This window comes from Psammomys obesus, unplaced genomic scaffold, assembly GCF_907164565.1.
Source record: "Psammomys obesus unplaced genomic scaffold, mPsaObe1.curated_primary_1811, whole genome shotgun sequence".
NCBI lineage: Eukaryota > Metazoa > Chordata > Mammalia > Rodentia > Muridae > Psammomys > Psammomys obesus.
Window position 1 is genome coordinate 5,034,595 of NW_026587556.1, and position 20,777 is coordinate 5,055,371.

The 20,777-nt window shown below is 43.4% G+C and overlaps 1 protein-coding gene across 1 annotated transcript in view; it reads left to right on the forward strand.

Annotated features, from left to right (window-relative positions):
- The window catches only part of Gli3 (GLI family zinc finger 3), a 255,273-nt gene that overhangs the window by 59,641 nt on the left and 174,855 nt on the right, over positions 1 to 20,777 (forward strand). Inside the window, exon 2 of the mRNA XM_055603941.1 lies at positions 8,431 to 8,673. Coding sequence (XP_055459916.1) covers positions 8,431 to 8,673 — 243 coding nt within the window. The remainder of the gene's footprint in view (positions 1 to 8,430; positions 8,674 to 20,777) is intronic.

The window sequence follows — 20,777 nt, forward strand, 5'->3', positions numbered from 1 at the left end:
CCGTTCCCCGTTCTTCCAGAGCAGTGCTTCTCGACCTCCCTATGCTGCGACCCTTTAATACAGTTCATGTTGTGGTGGCCCCCAACCACAAAATTATTTCACTGATACTCGTAACTGCTATTTTGCTGTCTCGACCGCAGGTTGAGAACCTCTGTTGCAGCAGCTCTGAGTTCAGTTCACAGCATCCACATCAGGCACAACTGGAGTAACACAATTACGACTCCGGCCACAGGGATCCAGTGCCTTTGCCCCTTCAAAAACTGGCACTCATGTGCACAAACCTCACACAGACATGTGATCACAGATAAAATATGAAAAACAAAACAAAACAAATGCTGGATGTGGTGGCGCACACCTTTGATCCCTGCCCTCGGGAGGCAGAGGCAGGCGGCTCTCTGTGAGTTTGAGGCTGATCTGGTCTATAGAGTAAGTTCCAGGATAGCCAAGGCTATATGGAGAAATCATGTCTTTAAGTATCTTTAATATTAAAAATAAGTATTTGCATAATTGAATCTGTTGCATTTTGCATGGTTTTTTGAGTGTCTTAATCACTTTAATGTTTAATAATATATTTTTGAATTATAAAATAGAATGACGTCAGATTTACCAACTGAGTATTTAATCTTAACATCATGGAGCAGGTGCATTAAGATAATGTTGAGCATTAGTAGGTATTCCCATGTATTAGACCTGTCTCGTGTGAAGAATGATTGGAATGAACAGCTAAACGGGAAGTGAAAAAATGGCCTTTACTTTTAGTTATAAACATTGGCAGTAAAAATTAATTGATGTTGTTATGTTTAAAAAGCCAGACATGGTGATGCATACCTTTAATCCCACCACTTTCGAGACAGAGGCAGGCAGATGTGTGTGTTTGAGGCCAGCCTTGCCTATATGCCAAGTTACAGGTCAGCCAGAGCTACATAGTGAGACCCTGTTTCAGAAACAGACAAACAAAATTTAGCCCAGATAATACCACTTAAGCTTGTGTTCATTTCTACAATTTTAAAAAGTGGTAGAATGGTTCAGAAATAGGACCTTGCTGTTGGGATTGCTAAAACACAAGCTTATTCCCTCCTGCTGTGAAGGAAAACCAGGCTTCAGATCTCTCCCCACCCAGCACTGTGTTTCCTTTAAGGTGCTGTAGGCAGCAGCAGTAGATTGCCTCTCCAGCCTGTGAACAGGCTGATTGCTGTTCTGCTATGTTGTGGCCTGTGAATCTCATCATGGAATCTTTATGCTCAGCTCTGTATTTGTGAGGGAAGGAAGAAACTGCAGTTCTCTGCTTATAGAAGACAAAACCCAACTCAGTGAAACCTCTCTGTGCTCAGCAGACTATTGCAGATAGGCACAAGTGCACTATTAAGCAGGAGGGACAATTTTGATCCCTTTAGGAATTTATTGTACTGCTTTTGATGTAACTCAGACCTCATACTGTAAGCAGAGGGTGGCTTTCAGGTAGAACAGGCTTCTAGAAGCTTCACGATGCTTTAGAATTCTTAATTGAAGGTAGGGTCTTCTTTGGGAATTAAAAAAGCTCTCATCTCCCTTTTAAGGGGAGCCAGGGCCCTTCCAGGGCATGATTTTGTTCATATTTTGCATTCCCAGGGCCACGAGGGGCTTGACTGGTGCTGTCTTTCCAGAACTTTGAACGGTGACTAGCATCATGGGATGCAGGTTCAGCTGGATCACAGTGACTTGCAATCAGCAGTCAGGAGCATCCTCCCAAGGGCAAGGTTGTGCATATAAACCTCTTAGTCTAGACAGTTCAGAGGTTTGAGCAGTAGAGACTCTGTAGGATGCAGGCGTGCTTGAGGACTCACTCAAGTTGATAATGCTGTCTACTTATCTTTGTCGTTATCTATGAGAAAGACAGCCGCGTGACCCCCCGAGCCCACCATCAGATCTGTCTGCTGCAGTGAAAGTGCCAGTCATTTTAGGGTAATTTTTTTTCATTTACCTAAATTCCCATCTTTCTCTGTCTACTTTTTGCCATCCCAAGGGCCCCTTTCAAAGTTAGTTGGGGCTCTGTAAACTAAGCAGTCGGGGACTGAGGTAAGAATGTAGCATTGGGTTGAGCACAGACCTGCTGTGTTTGCAGCAGGTAGTTACTGGCGAAGGTCCCGTGAAGTGTTGTTTAACGTAGACCATTAGAAATGTTCCAACAATGGAGATACGTGCCTGTGATGGAAGACACTTGCTTCCCCCCCCCTGCTTTCGCCCTGAGACCCCATGGTTGATGAAAGGAGAGAGAGTGAGGTACCCATCACCTTGGGAGGCTGTCACTTGAATTTCTCCAAAGCTTCAAATCCTGCTGTAGCCCTCTCCAGTCTGCCGGCCTGCCAGTGCGGTTTAAAGGTTGCAAACAAAGCAAATGCTCCCTCTTGATCCATCTGGGCCCCTCCCTCTGTCATCCGTCATTGTCAATGGGGCATGTATGTGTAGCAGCGCAAGGGCAATGACTGACCTCAAGGGTATTGGCAATGTTCTTAGAGAAGGCATTGTTTGTTCAGCCTGAGCCCCTGGCTGGGGCCTGACTGCAGCCTACAGGGAGAGAGGGAATATTCTAGTATTAAATCTATAGGAACTGTATTCTCCCTGCCTGGCATAAGCCTGTTCTACTTATCAACACACCCAGTCTCTTCTGTTTTTATTTCTGCTATCTCTGGCTCAAGTCCTGTGGGGAATTCTGAGAAGGGGAGGCAAGGACTTGGGTTCTACTGGTTTTTATTCAAAGAACATCGGCATGTAAATAATGAAAGAAAGAAGAGCTGATAAGATGCAACAAATGCATAGTCAGGAAAAAAAATGAAATAATGCTCCTTTCAAGTACAGGGAGGCAGTTGCCTGGGTGGGAAACGTAAAGGACAGGACTGGAGGTTGGGATCCCCAGAGCTTGGAGCCTGCCTGCGCAGGAACAGTTGGTCCACACTGCCTGGAGGCCTGCACGTGCCCTCCGCCCTGGAGAGGATGGTGTGTGTGCAGGCACACTACCCCAGTGTCTTAACAGAAATTTGTCTGTTGGCTCCCTCTCAGTGTTTCCAAGGAATGAACCAAGGGTCGCAAAATGTTAATGGGGAGAGTATCCGAGTGAATTCCTCTGCATGAAAACATCCTCTTTTTTTTTTTCTTTTCTTTTCTTTACTATAAATATCAGAGTAATAGCTGTGGGTTTGAAATGTACATCCAAGCACACTTCCAAAATCCTACCTGAGGACATCTGCCTTGTTAACAGGGCTGTTTGAGTTCAGTGAGGAGTAGCTAGAATGAATTCTTCATCACTTAGTGCCTGGGACCTAGGGTTTCCATCTGGACATACCTTCTCTTCCCATACCTTCTCTTCCCATACCATATGGGATAGAGAGTGTAGAGTGATCACATGAGATGCCATGAATGATGGCAGTGAAGGGGTATTTATTTCCCTGAAGGAGAGGTGCTTGTTGGCCAGGGATCACCGTTACTTATCGGGCTGCAGCTTGTGTTTTAATCATTCGGCATCGAAAGCGTGGGTTACCAGGGACTCAGACCTTGAGCACGGTGCTAGTGGTGTTCTTTTCTGGTTAAAATCTCATTTGGCCAGAAGTCTTTTCCTTCCTGCCTCCCCCTAACATTTTGGTGCCTTCTCTCCACCCCCCACCCGCCCATCTTTTTGGCTTACTGCAACCTGAGTGCTACTTTTTCTGGAAAAGCCTGATATTCTGACTTGAGTTTTTATAATTTAATGATAGAGAGTTTCCTTAGTAAACCAAATTTAGAATCCTAGAATGCTTATCTTATATCCAGACCTTGAACATAAAAGGCATTTTATACCCGCAATTGTTCATTTAATGAGCAATTGCAAAGTGCAGGCCGGTTAAGGGATTGAGCTATATGCACTATTATTGCAAGAAGTATTCCGAAATACCAGAAATAGGACGTAAGCTCTGATCAGGGAGACTGCGAGCACAATTACCTTCTTTTCAAATCCTTCTGTGACACTGCGGGAGGAAAAAGGACTTTGAAACTTGAAAGGAAAGAGCTTGCTTTCAACCTCAAAAGCTAGGAGGAAAGGGCTCTGAAATTTGCTCAGAATTCCCAATTCACCATTAGCCTGTTTCTTCCTTTAGCCTCAAGGCATTCTCCGCTTTTTGAAAAGATGTTAAGAAATTCAGTCACAATAGAGAGCCTAGTTTTGAACATGTTTCACTCGGTCCATTGAGGTCTGGGCTCCAGCCTTTGTGTGGGGTGAATTGAGCTGAGCGGCTAGCTGGTTGGAGAGAGGTGAATGAGGAGTCGCTGTGCAGTAGCAAATTCTGGCAAAGAAAAAAAAAGCTCACCCTTTCCTTTATTTTGTAATGTGCATTCCTGTACAATCCTGCCAGTGGCAATATGTGGAGTCCAGACTGTCCCTAAGTCAATATGGAGTACTTGGTTTATAGCAACTCTTGTTAAGTTTGTCTTGTAATTGAAGCTGCTGTTGACCTTGCTTGGGGACCATTTGTAAAACCGTTTATTTAGCATAAACTGAAATAATAAACCCTCCTTCTCTGGGGCCGATTGTGATAGGGTGACATTAGTTTGATTTAATGATTACCCGCCTGACCCTTCTGCTGGAGAGGGAGGCTTGAATAGGGAGAGTTCACTTCCAAGCACTTGCGAAGAATACTAATGAGCTTGTTAAATTTAGCATGGCTCCAACCACTTTTAATTCCTCTAATGGGAGCCGCACTGCCTGCGAGAGGGAGAGGCAAGAAAGGCCAAGGGATGCTGAGAATGTTCCTAGAGGGGCCATACAGCTAGAGAAGCTCACGGAGAAGTTTATAGAAAGTAGCTAGCCCGAGCCCAGGGACTGAGTTGTAAGTATCATCTGTTTGCTTACCACCCTCTCCTCCCCCCTCCCATAGCTTTTATAGCTTGGGGGCAAGAGAGGAGTAATGGCATTAAAATGGGTTTTCAACAACAGAGCGAAATGGGTGTTAATGGAGAGAAGAACAAGCAGGTGTTCTTTAAGCTCCCAAGCATCCATTTTTGTAGGGAATGGAGGTCTTCTACCTAAAGATGCCTAGTGGAGTTTTGTTTTTTGCATGGAAAGACTTGCGTGACGCATGTCTTGCATACTAGGTGAAAAAGACCATGTCTCCTGTGTCCTGGGAGTTTGTGAACAAGTGTGCAGGAGTGTGTGTCTGAGTCCTCTTTCATAGAGCCGGGTGCTTTCTGCAGACCTTCATGATAATGGGCTACACAGTGTTTGCAGTGAGGCAGTGTTTGCTCTTTCTGAGTTTCTGGCATTGAGTTCTGACCCCATGTTGGCTGATGTTGGAGGAGTTTCTAAGACAGGGTACTTCGGGCAGCTCTGTCTTTGGGCATGGATTCATCCAGGTCTACCTAAGCACAGATGACAGAAAGAATGTACCAAGTGGGATATGATGGCAGCATTTGAAATAATTGCTCCCTTAAAGTTTTGAGAGAATGACATGCTTCAGTTTGACCCCCCAAGCTTGCAGCTTTTCAGCAGGGAAGCTCAGTTGCTTGTGTTTGGCTGTTAAAAGTCCATTGGCAGATGCTCTTGGAGCTGTGGGCTGTTTGCTTACGTTTTTGCTGCTGACTTCTGCTTGTTGCCATGGTGGACAGTATGTTTCTGTCAATAATTTGGCCTGGTGTAGCCTGTCTGCACTGACTCTCAAACTTTATTGAACAGCTCGCCTCAGCTGAATGAGATGAGACAGCTTTCATCTTTTGGCATGCAGAAGTGGTTGCTAAACTTATAAGAGCAGGCGGCAATACTGCTCGGGAGTTGCGCTTTCCTTGTATACACAGAACTCTCTGGTCTCTTCACTGTGTGTATTTGGGAGCATGTGTATTGTCAAGTTTTTATCTGAATGCTCATCAAAAGCAACTCAGCACGGGAGGTAAATCCACGAAGCATGTGTCTTCTGGCAGTTGGGGGCAGTGGGTTGTTGAGTAACAAGGTCACAGCGCCAACTGCGTAATAAAAGTTAGGGTTTCCTGATGAAAGTTTCTATATTGAAAACATTCTTGCCTGCGTTTAACTTTACGAAGGAAATGCCTTCACTGCTTTCCGTATTAACTATTTGAGCTTGTATAACCTTTTCTCACATGTTGGGCTAATTCTCATTAGCAAAGTTACTATGCTAAGAGGTACCTCCAGTTTTTTTCTACCTCCTTTCTTTCTCCCTGAAGGTTGAAAGGGCCTGACAGGGCGGAGACCATACTAACTCCCTAGGAGTGAAGTTGCATTCACATGCTCGTTGGAGGGAGACACACTGCCAACAGAACCAGAGCTGATGGTTAGGGATGCAATTTTTAAAGGAAAATAATTTTTTTCTTCTGGTAGGATCAAGCCAAGGAACCTCTATTTTAAACCTGGGACAGATGAGTAGAACTTGCTTACACACATTTCCAAGAAAATGCTAATTATGTGTGTCACACCCCCTGTACAGAATGTGCCCCTCACCGCTCCAAGTCTCCAGGTTCACTTCAACCTGCAATTTTAAATGAAGGACTTACAGGGCATAAGTGAGTAGAAACTATGACTTGGGCCATTTGAAGGTTGTAGGACTCTTCATAAAACTGTTAGTTTCAGTGTTGTTGTTGTTGTTGTTTTTTTTTTTTTGACACCCATCTGTTTTGTTTTTTTTTTAAATAACTGGAGTCCTTGCTCTAGCCTGCAACCTCACTGCTAGTGAAGCTGCAGGGCAGACCAGTGCCTGAGTGTATTAAGAGGTAGAAGAAAAATGAAGGTTCTTTTTTGTTTATTTTTGGTAGTTTCTCTTAAGATTACCAACAGCAGTGATTTGAATTACTTTTGCAAAGATCAATGTGACAATCTGGGATTATTTCAGTTTTTGTGGGTTTCAGTTGTTATTTGATAGATTAAACCTGTTATTTACTCTTTAATTATGAGGTATCAGGTGAGGATCTGCACAAAACAATACTAAAATAATATTTCACAGTTGCTTTGTGGCAGTCAGCAGATTCACTGCAAAGACCCCTGCATACCCCATCAAGCTTTTCGAGGCATTTGGGGTAAAATAACTCAGCATTTGTTTCCAGGCTTTACACCGAAGCTGTTGAGCCGAAGTTGTTGTGTTAGGTGAAACAGTGGTTGTTATCTCAGTTTGTAGTGATATATAGTACACACAGCTCTGTGTACGAATTGCTACGGGAGCATTAGAAGGTAGCAGCGTTCCTGGTTCAGGGACACTTAGGTAGCTCCATCTACTTATGATTACTTTGAAGAGAACTTTACATATTGAGATGTGTTCAGTCTTTCTGAGGTGTTCAACTGTGATTACTTATTCCCACAGAATTAACTTTTTTTTTTAAAGGATCATGAATCTGGAAGTTTTTGAGTTAGGTATTTAAGCAGTGCCCATACAGCTTTGTTTCTGTGAGCTTTTTCTGCCAGAGCAGCAGCTGGCTCAGTGCAGTTTGCCTGGGGTGCAGAGCTTACTGTGTGTGAATCTAACAGGCAAATGAATCCACCTGCCATGGGTTCAGATAGCCAGTTTGGTTGAAGTTTATGCATGTGTTCTAGCAAAGGTCATCCAGTCACATTCACAGAGAAGGGTGCTGGGGACATGGAACATTCTTAGAGACCAAAGGGAGCTCCAATATTAGGAATCTGGAAATGAGCTGCGTGTGAATTTCACTCTGTTTCGTAGGAGTTGGACTCACATCAGAGCATGGCAGGGAGCAACATCCTGGACTTTCCCCCTTTACCTGCACAGCCATGTTCCACCTGGACCTTCAGTCCCACTGAGTTTCCCTCTTGGTTCCCAGGTTTGATGTATGGGCAGACACTTGAAGTGTATCTTAGGAGGCTCTGTGCTGCTCGTGATTGACACTTTTGGCCCTGGTCTCTAGGGGGCTTTCAGTTTCGTTTCTGGCCTTGTTAAATCTCTTGGTGTGTTATAAAATCTGATTTAGAAAAAACAAACCCCACATTTCTTGGCTGTCTCTCTAATAGGTCATCTTCTGAGAAACAAAGGCCTAGCATTTCCAGAGCCTCACTAAGCAGCTGGACTTCTCAGTACCCTGAAGATCTTGTTTCTTTAGATGGGCAGTGAGAACCTGGTCATCTGTGATCTGAGGTTGGCAAAACTATCAGCCTCATGTGGGACCTGCAGGGTCCTGGTGTGTTTCGAGGAGAATCTCCATGGCCTTGCCATCCCCACGCTAGTTTGCACCTTATGCTTATTTCCTGCTTTATCCATCCACTTGTAACATTGGCTGTCATTCATAGACAACTTTGCTTTGCAAATATCCCACCACAGGTGTGTAGTTTACAAAGTAAGTCGCAAAGGACAAAGAGGCTTCTTTCCAACAGAGAATCAGGGAGAACTATAGTGATGACTTTTTTTTTTTTTTTTTTTTTTTATTGTTCCTTAAAGTAGATTCTAAAGTCTTTCATTTTTCTTCTTTCTCTAGAGGATGAAAGTCCTGGACAGACCTATCACCGAGAGAGAAGAAACGCAATCACTATGCAGCCTCAGAGTGTGCAGGGGCTCAGCAAAATCAGTGAGGAGCCCTCAACATCTAGTGACGAGAGGGCCTCACTGATCAAGAAGGAGATCCATGGATCTCTGCCACATCTGGCAGAGCCCTCTCTCCCTTATCGTGGGACTGTGTTCGCCATGGACCCCCGGAATGGTTACGTGGAGCCTCACTACCGTAAGTGCTTCCTGCCAATTAGAACTTTTTCTGGGAGACATGGGGCGGGGCGGGGGAGGGGAGCTGTGTGTATGTGTGTGTGTGTGTGTGTGTGTGTGTGTGTGTGTGCGCGCGCGCGTGTGGTGGGTATGCGTGTGCTGTGTGAATTATTGACCCTACATTTGTTTAAAAAAAAGTTTAATTTTACGGTTTTTTCCTACTTCTGTGTCTCATCCGTTCCTCTTAGAGAGTGACAGTTTCTTGTAAGCAGTTTCAGGCTTTTCAGGGTGTGTGTGTTTGGGGCAGGGGCGTTTCAGGAGGATGATTTTTTTGTGAATCCACATAGGTGTTTGCTGGAGTTTGAGCCAGGTATGTTCTGTCTGTGCAGAGATGCTGCTGGAGAAAAATGGTTGGAGGGTGGGAAACTATTAAGGCAGGCTACATTAAAAGCTTTTGGTACAGTTCGTCTCCTCTGAGATGATTTTTGGTATAATGATTCTGGCTATTCCCTTGCTTAATTTTAACAATTCAGTGCCCAACTTGTTACTATGGGAGTCTTTACAGTGAGCCCCACTCTCCTTATGAACCTGCCAAGAGACATTGGAAGTTGCCTTTCTAGTCCTAACAGAATTAACGAAATTGAGCAAGTCCCTGAGCATAAGTGTATGACAGTTCTTTCAAAGGGAGACTCAAAGGTAAACATAAATGGGCTGAGTTCACTTCAGGCCTGTTTCTGGTTTAAGAACATAATTTGGCTCTGTAGTAATGAAAGTCATGTTGAGGTGGCGAAGCTGGAAGCTCCTGATTACAGATTTATCACCTTGCCAGGATATAGGCTTGCCATTTAACCTTCCTGCCTCCAATTCCAGATGATCCATTGAGCTCCAGAGCAGGAGACTGGTTTGTGTTTCCCTTTTCCCACATCATTCAGAAATTTTAGTGTTTTAAGGCAAAAGGTCATTAGCCAGATGACTGATTAGTGAGGACAGCTGATTAGAGCGTGTTATTTTGCTCAGGAAAGTGCCCAGGATAAAAGCTAATTTCATCCCTTCATTAGTTGCCTGGAAGCAAAGGGGAACACTCACTCATCAGATCAAAGCGTCTTGCAGCAACCTTAAGTCCCAGCAACTGCTTTCCCCACCAGAATATATTGTTGGAAAAAGTGGGATGCAATAATTTGTAAGTAAAAAGGGCGCTTTTTTTGGTCAGAAGCATGGAAAAATTGTTGCTTGGATTTTGTTTTTTTCCTTTTTGGTCAGCTTTAAAAAAAAATAAGTGCTTTTCTTGGAAAGAAAAAAAAAGCTCATTGGTCCCATTACCGAAAAGGTGTCTGTAGATGCAGAAGTAAGGATGGAGGTGTTTGAACAACTGTTTTTCCTTCCTCCTTTAGGGCTTACTTCATTTTGTTTTTTACTGTTAGGAATGAAGATTCCAAATGATGTTGGTAGGATGTTTTTCTCTGATCACATTTTGAAGTGTATTTCATTGTGTTTTTATTTGCAGTCCCTTTTGAGTATCATTCATGCAGAAAACATCAGGGATTCCCATATACTCCCTACCTGTATTTATATACTCTTATGTTAAGTACACTTACTGTTTTGTTTTGTTTTTAATATCCAGCCTAGATGCCTGCCCACAAGCTCCTTGCAGTGTTTTGTCTTTTTGTGTGAACACAAGCTTTTCCCATCACAGTGATGTTTTATTTTGTTTTGTGTTTTTCCAGATGCCCACTAATTAGTGAGGTGTTTAATTAGTCCAGACAGCTGATGAGCACTTCTTTCTGTTGGCTGATGGCAGTGGAACCGTTAACTTTCTGTCCAGTTTGCAGCTTGTTCTTGCTTTCATTGTCTTAACAGTTTCCCATTGAGTCATCTCTCCATCGTTTGGGAGCTGGCTTTCCCTTCACCCAGGACCCCTGTACTCACTCAGCAGGCTGTGTGACCTGTTTTCTGGCTCAACAAAGGAACGTTAGCTAATCATGGCCTGAAGAGCTCATTGTGATTTAGATCCCTTTATTGTTCTTCTGGTTTGAGGATATAGTACTTGTAAGTTGATTATCATTGTGTTTTCCTACGGTATCATACGAATGAATGTTGAAGTACTGTTCTAGTCTGTGCTCTAGAGCTGTTTGTTGCCTGTAGCCCCTTGGCAAGTGAATTTTGAGGTACCCACCAATGGTTTCCCTAACTTGGGAGCATTACATACATAGTTGGGCAGAAAGTCTTGAAAACTGCACAGATTTGGCTTCAGATTCCAGTGTTCCGCTTATCAGCACTGTGACGTTGGCCCAGTGTGTTGACTCCCAAGAATCGATTCTTTGCTCTCAAATACGTGTAAGGATACGACTGTCTGTGCTTTGGGGTTCTGCATTTGAGACAATGAAATGAAATCTTACTAAAAAGAGCACATGTTAGGGGCCTTAGTTTATGAGGCCATTCTGTTCTTCTTCCTTCTGTGTCTTCCCTTCATTACTTCTCTCCCTCCATCACGCTCCAAACTATGTCGTTTCCTCACAGTGCATTTTGTTTGCTTTGTTTTGTTTTTTTCTGACAGACTTGGGCACCTTTGTCTATAAACACATATCAGAAAATAGTGGGCTGTAACTAAGGAGGAAAGAGTTGGGGTGGCAAGAACCATGCCCCGTGCCACTTCTAAAGACAGGCTTTCTCCTTGAACCCCAGTTACTCAGGCTTTTGTCTACTTTGTAAATGAAGCCATTGAGAAGCTTTTAAGTTTGTCTGAGAGGTCCTAACATTTTAAATTTATCGAAGGAAGTACTTTACAGTAGTAAGTAGAAACACAGAAAAAGGTACAGTATTATTTGTTGATATGAACTGCTTAAAAGATTCTAAACTAAACTTACATCAGATAGGGTATGCCTTTTTCTAGAACCCTGTTGGGTTAGTTACTCTCCTAGTTATATCTCAAGTGTTTTTTTTTTCTTTTTCGTTTGTTATAGTGTTTATGGTCAAGTCTGTACCCCTCACATGGACTTAATTATCCAGGCAAAGCTAATGACCAATGTGAGCTCAAGGTAATAAATGTCCTAAGAATTTAAAAATGTATCTGAATGAGGCATAAAATTTTATTCCAGTTCTGTTCCTTGTGGGTGAAGCTTGCCCCCCTGCTCCAAGTGCATTGCAGGCCTTTTTACTCACTGCTCAGTCACATCTCTGTAGGCCACTCATTCTTCTCTCTTGTGTATGCCAGCTCTTGGAGACAGCTGGATAGAAAAGACTCCATCAGGCCAGTGTGGCTGGCTCCGAACTCAGTAATTCCTTCAATTCTCCGTGGTTGGAAAATGTAGACTTTTCAAAACACCTAATTTGTGCTTCTATATATATACACTAACTTTGTATTTCTAAAGTGTGGGTAGGTTTCCTGTAAGACCAGAAAAGGGAATTAAAAAAAAAATCTTTTTTTTTCTTCAGAGGACATATGTAAAATTTTTAGTGCATAAGATTTTATTATACTTGGGTATGCAGTGCTACGTCTTCACAAATTGTAGTTAGGCAGAATTCAAAGTATTTTAGGTTTTGTGGGTTTGACTTTAAAAATACGAAAAGAGAAGGAAAAAAAAAAGAAGGCCCAGGAATAGCGGGCACTTCAAACATTCCCAACATGTGTTTGGAATAAAATGCACACAGTGGGGTGGGGTAGGGTGTTCTCTCATGAAGGGTAGCTAGTTGTGGATGGGCTGTATATCAGGGCAGGAAAATAAGCATGCAAGCTGCATGGCTCAGGCATGATGTGGTGCTGACAGCCTCTTGGCCACAGAATCACTCACATGTTATAATTTGGGATACTATGGCGGGGGGAATCCTAGATTTAGGAACCCTATCTGCTTATACCAGAGTCAGGCTAAGAGACCCCATCTCTTGCCCAGAGCTTGCGGAGGAGAGTTTTTCCCCTCCAGATATTTCAAACCACCATCACCCGCTGCTTTCATTTACTGCCATACATTTATTGTTTTATAAACCTGGAAAGGCAGGTGACATAATAGTTCAAGCATTCCCTGTACCCTGACTGACACTTAACTTTTATTTTCTTCCCTTTTACAGAAAACATGTGTCTCACTGTCTTCCTCCTCACTGTGAAGAGTGTAGTTTTGTAGCTGCCCCTGTAGGGTTCCGTGTGTGAAGTTTGTTGGATTCATTGAGCATGTCATAGAAGGTCTCAGTTTTGTTAAAGGGGGCACAAAGAGTTCTTTTTTTTCCCAAAAGTTTAAGTCTCCTTCATAGTTTTATAAGTTGTGCACTGACTGTTTTTTTTCCCCTGTGAAACGTCCCCAGTGTCCCCCCCTCCCCCGTTTCCAAGCAGTAATTCTTCATGGAAAATATGATGCATTCTTGCATGCGAACTTGGATTGAAAACACACTACTGCTACTCTCTCTTACGTTACCCAGCTCAAATGACAGAACTATTACTTGCTAATTAGCAAAACCTGAGGAATTAGCTTAACGAAAAGAAATGGAATTTTTAATTGGCTTGCATTTATTTTCTGTGGAAAGCTATTGTGCTGAGCCCACTTGTAGTGTTGTGTTGTTAAAAAAATTTTAAAAAGCACATGCAAGTTTTTTTTTTTTCACCTGTCTGTCTTTGTGCTAGCTGTTAGAAATACATCTTCTGACTGAGGGGGAAGAGGATGTGTATTTTACATATTTAATATGTGCACCTGCTCACATTTCTTCTACTCTGCAATTGTCATCTTGAGACTGTAGAGATGAAAATGCCTACAAGGCAGAAATGAATAGCTTGGTGTTGGCCAAACTGCAAAGGGAATGGCAGTTCCCCGAGCACACAGTTCCAGCCTCATCCAGATTGTCTCTTCCTCTTTGGAGAACCGCTACTGAGCCAATCAGGAGGTTTGGTTTCCGTACTGAATGTTAGATTATTTAAGTAGAGTGACTGGTGCTGGGTCATTCTCTGGGGGCCTTGCTGACTATCTTGCTGCCTAGCCGTGTGGGGAGGGGAGGAGTGAGGCTGTCAGAGTCTCCAAACTGGTGTATAACTCTTATTTGTGAGCCAAAGACACTTTGCTTCTCTTCTGTGTTCTCAAAAGTTTATTGTGCTTCCTTCCAGTGACCCAGGGTAGAAACAGTGAACCATTGCTATAAACTGTCACAGCTACATTCCAGATTTCATAGCTACCTGCAAGGTGACTAAAACGTTACGAAAGTGGAGATAATTCTAGCATTCTGCATTTGAACTTATCCTAATGAACGCTGAGAGATGGTGAGTGAAAGTAGGAAACCAGGTAACTGAGGAAATTACTGTAGCATTTGGAGAAACGGCAATTAGTTCTATCTGTAGATTTTGAGGATAGATTTACTAGAAATCCACACAGACGAGAAAAAGAAAAAAGGAGACCAGGATTTCTTGAGAAAATCACTTAACCAGTGACAAGATGTCCAACCCCTTCCATACCTCCCTGTAATGTCCCCTTGGTGTCAGTCAGAACTGTCTCCCTTTGGACCTGGGCTCTGATGCTCCTGCCTTTGTGGTTCTGCTCCTGTGGTTGCTTCACCTCGACCAGTTAGACACGAACCCTTTAGAATCCGTGTAAGTCTCATGTTTAAACACATTGTTATTACCTTCTTTGGTTGTCACTGTTCCGAAGCCACATCTCTTTTGGAACACCATGATCAACTCAAAGGCTGCACTTGGCTTTTATGTCCATCAGATTTCCCTGGGAGAAGTTTGGGGGGAAGGCCTCTGTCCTACCATAGTTGGGAGTATGGTTAGCAACTGGTAGGTTGCCCAACTGTGGATGTATTGGAGAGTAAATTTCCACCTCCTGCCCAGCAGAAGTGATTCTGTTGAAATAGAAAAAGATACCATTGCTTCTGTTGTCATCTTAGGGTTAGTCATTATGAGGTGTAAAGTTGCTGGGATGCACATGAGTGATGAGTTCTGGCCCTTTGGAGTAAGTTGACAGGTTAGTCACAGAGGGGATATGAAAGCCTTTTTTACTACTGTGGGACTAGCACAGGAGAGCTGTCTGTCTTCGTCAACGTGACACTCATGCAAGATGGGACTGCTTGGTGTTTTTCCCGAAGCTGAGGAAAGCATAAGTTCTCGCTTACTCTTTTTCTTCAATAACCTCAGTAATTCACGATTTTTGGTAATAATGTCCCCAGTGATCCTTGTCCAATGTGTGTGAAGCCCATGTTAATGAGACCTCACCTCACAGCTCAGCTCAGGAGCAAGAATACAGCTTTCCTAAATTGTCACGTGATTTTTTTATACCCTTCTTAGTTTGGCAACCACCCAAAGGTCACGGTATTAGGTTTTTCCCCCTCCATGCCCATCTCCCTCCTATCCCCCTGTTTTCCTTCCTCACTTTTCTTTAGAGTGAGGCATGGAGACAGTGACTCCTGCCCTCTTCTAGCCAGCTTCTAACAGCTTCCTTTTCTGCTTCTAATGGAGGCAGCATTATTCTTGGCCCTCCTCCTTTTTCTTGTATAATTAAAGAATTTTACCTTTGATGTCTCTTGAAAGCCGTGTCTCCCATCCTGCTTTAGCTTTCTTGATCTTGCATCTATAAATTTGTGCTGTGTCCTCACACTTCTCCGAAAAGGGGCTTGATTTTCTCTCTTTGTGCCTTTCCCCAGTTTGGATTAATAAAGAGTAACCAATTTGGTCTCTTATTGCAGTCCCAGTGCCCTGATATAGTTTAGATTCTTGTATCCCACTTTCTCAGTTATTTATGTTTTTTTTTAAAAATTTGTGTCTTTGCTTCGGTCTCCGGTAAATAAGTTGTTTTCATATTCTGAGAGCCTTCCATTCTTTTGGGGGACCCAGATTTTCACTGGCTTCTATTTCAGCTGAATTTCTTCATCTTAGAACAAAGAAAAGAAAAAAAATCTTATTGATTGATTTGACTGCTCAGCTTCTGATAGTGTAAGTCATTTGTTTAACTGAGCATGTACTTATTGAATGGCCCAAGTACTACAAAACATTGAACAAAACAAGCAGTCCCCTACTTCTGAGGAGCCTTGGCTTGTGGTTCACGTAGCCAAATAGACACAGCCACTGAGAAAGGACTTTCCAGGAAGGACAATGCGGTGGTTTTTTAGGAATATATGAAAGACACAACCTTCATTTCTCAGCCCAGAAAGCTGTCTGAACGAGGTAATAGTCAAGAAATTGGAAGGCAGAAGCAGGAGGAAAGACAAATCTAGGTGAAGGGGTGTTCCCATTGACCAGGAGGAGAAAGGAAGCCTGATACCTGGGGGGAGTGAAAGACCTTTGTGGGCAGAGGCAGATACACAATAGGAGAGACAAGGATAGAGAGATGTTGACAAACTGATGTCCTTAGAATCTGTCTGTCCTGCATCAAATCCCAGATGATCCCAGAGACTTGGGACATGGCTCTTGTGAACTGACAAACCTCAGGGCAACTCTTTCTTTGATAAGGCAAACTGAGAGCCTCCCTGCCTCAGAGACTTGAATTTACCTCTCTTTGGATTTGCCTAGTCCCCCACCCTAACCCCAGGGCTTGCCTTCTGGGACTTAACTTGCCTGGCTGGCTGCTCACCACCACTTTGGGCAGCATTATATATATATCTTTTGATATGAAGACAACATAGTGACTTTTTTTCCCCTCTTGTTCTCCAACTGCTGCTCTTGTCTGTACTAGGTGACCCCAGTGATCCCAGTATCTTGAACCCAAATTACAAATCCCAAAACGCGGGAAACCATGTGCCCATTTTTCTAAAGAACTAAGTATTCTGTGTGAAGAATGCTTACTTTTTTTTTTTAAATCTTCAAAATCTCATTCTCCCAATGAGAAAACTCAAACCATTGAGTTCATTTTTATTGGGAAGCTCCTGAATCTGCATTAGGAGGACAGTTAAGTCAGAAAACCTGTAGGAGGAACCTTTTTCAGCTGGGTATATGGAGCCAGCAGTAACACGGAGAAGCTGGGCAGTCCAGCAGCCAAAATGTCAGGGAAAAGAAGAACAAAGACTCCCATTAGTGGAATGAGCTTTCAATCCTCCTGGCCTGAAATAATCTGATGGAAGAAGCTGGAACCCTGGAGGAGGAGACACCGGCCTCCCCGTGGGGGTCCTGGGCTTAATCAGCAGACATTGTACTGGTCAGTGGGAGCCCACTCTAGGGAGCTGGTGTTTACCTTGTCCACTGGGGGGACCCAAATCTACATGCTGATTGTGCTCTGTCTAGAGTGTGCAATCGAGGGAGGAGCCTGTTTCCTAGGAAATAGAAAGAGGAGCAGAGAAGTGTACATAGGGGTGCTGAGAAACAAACACCCCTCTTCTTTTGACTTGCCTCCTTGGGCTAAGCCTGAGCTCAAACTGGGCAGGATTTCAAGGCTCCTCTCCTTGTTTCTGTTTGTCCCCTTTGTAAGGAATGCTTCCACCCCTGCCCCATCCCCTCCTAGTCTTCCAGTTCTCAGGGCCTAGAAGGGAGTTGCATAATGTGGTTTTCCTGTGGCCTTATTCCCTACCAGAAGGACTGTGATTGCTTCTAGCTCTGCTCCCTCACTTTCCATCCCCCTACTAAAATCCCTTCAGCCACAAAGACTTCCTTCCAGGTCCCTATGTATCACAGCTCTCCTTGGTCTCTAGGCCATTGCAAATGTCCTTTTATTTTTTCTCTAGACTACTCTTCTAACTTCTTTGCCACAGGGTTGTTGTAATGTTGTTGTTCCAGGAGGCCTTCTGGAGTATGTGGATTGACCCATTTCAACCCTGTATGCAGCTTACTTACTATAATATGTATGTATATACCCCCAGCACACACACATACATCTAAGGGCAAACATTTTTACATAGCCCCCTTTGTCATTGATATTTTGACTGTGTTATGTATCTATTACATTTCTGTAAATTTGATGACCTAGAGACATAGTCAGTGAACAGTTGGAGGCAACTTTCTAGTATAGTTTTCTAGGCCCCAGTCCCTCTAGTTGACTACACAATACGACCTATGTAGGCATACAGCACCTGATATTTTCCTCATTTTAAAAGCTCATTTTTTTTTTTTGACCGTCTGCTGTGACTGAGGCACTGTCCCAAATGGCCAGTGTTTGCCAGCTTGCTCTCAAAGCTGGTGAGAGGGAACACATACCAAATACCTAGTCAGAGACCTCAAGAAGGAACAACAGATGGTACCCTGAGGATAAGGCAACTGGAGATGGGCTGTTGCTGCTGTTGCTGCTGCTGCTGAAGGGGGGAGGTGGAGCACCCTGATCAGGAACTGGAAGCCAAAAAGCTGAGGTGGGAATGGGCAAGTGTGGTCCTAGCTATGGAGTGGGGTGGTCTGGGGAGACAGGTGGGATGCTCCCCAAGACTTGTTTTAGGATTGTCACTCAGGTAGCAGGGATAGAATGTAGAAGTGTTTGGCAGGCTGATGCAGCCGGGCATCAAGGAAGCTCCCTCCTCAGAAACTGTGGCCTGGATGTGGAAGGCCTCCCTCTGTAGAACATTTTATATCACAGCCTCTGCCCTTGAGCTTCTAAATTCATGCAATTTCTTGAGGTGTTGTCAAGACGTCTCCTTTGATAGATGAGGATATCAAAGCACAAGTGGGGTGAAGAAGTTGCCGGATCGTGTAAGGTTGAGAAATGGCTAAACTGAGGTTTGAGTTCAGTTTTACTTATGATTTGAGGTTCTTCGCTTATGTTTCACAGCTGACTGAATTTCAAAGGAAGGTGCAAACCTAAGCAAGGGCCAGGTCTGGTGGACAGTGGGTCAGGCTCTATGCCTAGGGGAGACTCAGAAGCTTTATCTATTTTGAGGCCCTACTACTGGTAGTGGGAGTGGCTATGTGTAGATTTGGGGTGCAGGCGTTTAGTGTTGGAGAGGCGTGTGGCTCTTTGGCTATTCAGCCTCATCCTGGTGTTCGAGTGGTGCTTGTCATTTCTGTCCCACACAGAAAGATTTTAATTAATTTTTTTAATGTGTATGTATGTGTGAGTTCGTGTATGCGAAATTGGGGCTTGTGGAATCCAGAGAGGTAATCAGATTGCCTGGAAATGGAGTTACAGGACATGCCACTGGGAACCAAACTCAGGTTCTCTGCAAGGGAGTGTGGGTTCTTTACAACTGAGTCATCTTTTCATCCCTGAGTTTGGTCATTTTTACCTTTGTGTTCAAGTGAGTCTAATGTCAGTGATCATGAGAAATTTCTAGTTAATTAATACTTTCTCAAAGAAAGTGAAGTTACATCTAAGTTAATTATAGGAAGGCTCTGGGTCCTTTCTGCACTTCCATTTAGGGGAAAAAGTATCAGTCACTTTAGGCCCCTGTGTGGAATACGTGTTGTGCCAATTGCTGGTCTGAGCTTCTTTTTTTTTTGTGTAGAAATACATTTTACCTCGAAGAATTGAGGGTCAGCTAGATCATGTGCACATTTGGGCCTGGGCTTCATGCCTGAGATTTGAGGTGAAAGAGGGAGGTCCTGGCTCTTCTACTCCCCCCCCCCAATTGTGTGTCTTTACTCCTGATTTCTCTTGATGGCACAGTAGCACTTGGAACACAGGCCCTCTCTTTGGATCAAAGATCTCTTTTTTTTTTATTTGAACTCCCAGTTCTAAAGAGCAGGATTTTATGTACTAGGAGATTTGCTGTATCAACAAATGGCACAGTATCTGGTGCTCTGTAAACCTTTTCTTTACCCAGAGCCACCAGCAACACAAGAGGTCACTATATGATGCCCAGTCTGTCCTTCTCAGTGACTTTGCATGGGGAAGAAACCTCTCCATGCATCTGCAGAGGAGTAAGTGTCAGGCAGAGTGTAACAACGTTAGCCTAAATACTTGGGATTTTCATTTGGAGGGATGCAAAGTGGGGCCCACCTAAATGTCTAGTAGTCCCACTAAAACAGACAGGAGAGTTCATTGTTTCTTGAATTTGGCATCTCAGATAAATGGAAAGGTCTTAAACATGATTGAGGGAACAGAGGGACCAATTTTGAGAAAAGATGAAAAAGACATTATGGATAACAAAGCCAGTAGAGGCTAAACCTAGATATGCCAAATCTTAACCAGTCATTGGAGAAAGACATCGAGTGGAAAATCTGTGGAGCCAACTGATGAAGCCTCTGGCATCTTCTGCTAACCCAGAGACCTGCAGCGAGGGCTGATGTTTGCATTAAAGGCATCCATGAGTCATTAGTCCCCGTCTGTCAAAGTTGCATTCCAGTAGACTTACCTGAGCTAGAGCTCGGGTCTGTGTGATAACATGTCATAACGATGCTCCTTCTGTGTCTTGGAAGTAAGAAAAGTGATCGTCGAGACTTTTCAGAGTGACTGCGATCCCCCGAGAAACCTTTAACTAGAGAAGTCTAAAAATTATGGAAAATGATTACGAGCCCTTTAGAGAAGGCAGAGGGATGCCTCAGATATTTTCTGTCCCGCCTCCCTTCATTAATTGATCTCCATACACAGTAAGATAAAAGCATGACCCTAATTCTTGATTTTATAGTTGGTGGAGAGAAGTCTGAAACAATACACGAAAACAATTAAGTCACATATCGACAAGTTTGAACTGTTGAGACGAAAGGCAGGGCCCAGGTCTGGTGAGGGTGATTTCTGATTCCAAGGGTTTTTGTTTTGCGTTTCTTTTACAGTAGAGCTTTGGCTCCATGGCGAAATTAAATCCAGTATGAAATTTCCCCTAATTAACATTTCTCTTATTCCCTCCAAATATCAAATTTATGGACTTTTAAGAAATTCCTGTAACACACATGCCCCCTTTCTCTGCTTGATCTGTTCCAGCTGTTATTAACTTTCATGTCTATTATTAATTTATGAGGAGTTCTGAATGTAATCTGTAATGTTCCCCTGAATTTTAGACATTTGAGGGCATATTTCATTTGAGTTCATCTTGATCGTTGCTAGTATTTCAGCATGGTGATTCCTGGCTGAACCGACCCTTCAGGGCCTTTCTGTGGTGGCATGAACAGTTGTATAGCTAGTCCTTATTACACTTGATTCCTTCTGCCCCTTACCTGGTTAGTCAAACCTGTATGTACATACTTTGGATGCCTGGTTGGCACATAGTGCTTGCCCCTAAAATCCAATAAGGACAGAGGTGATTGGTTTTCTGCCTTCCTTCCTTCCTTCCTTCCTTCCTTCCTTCCTTCCTTCCTTCCTTCCT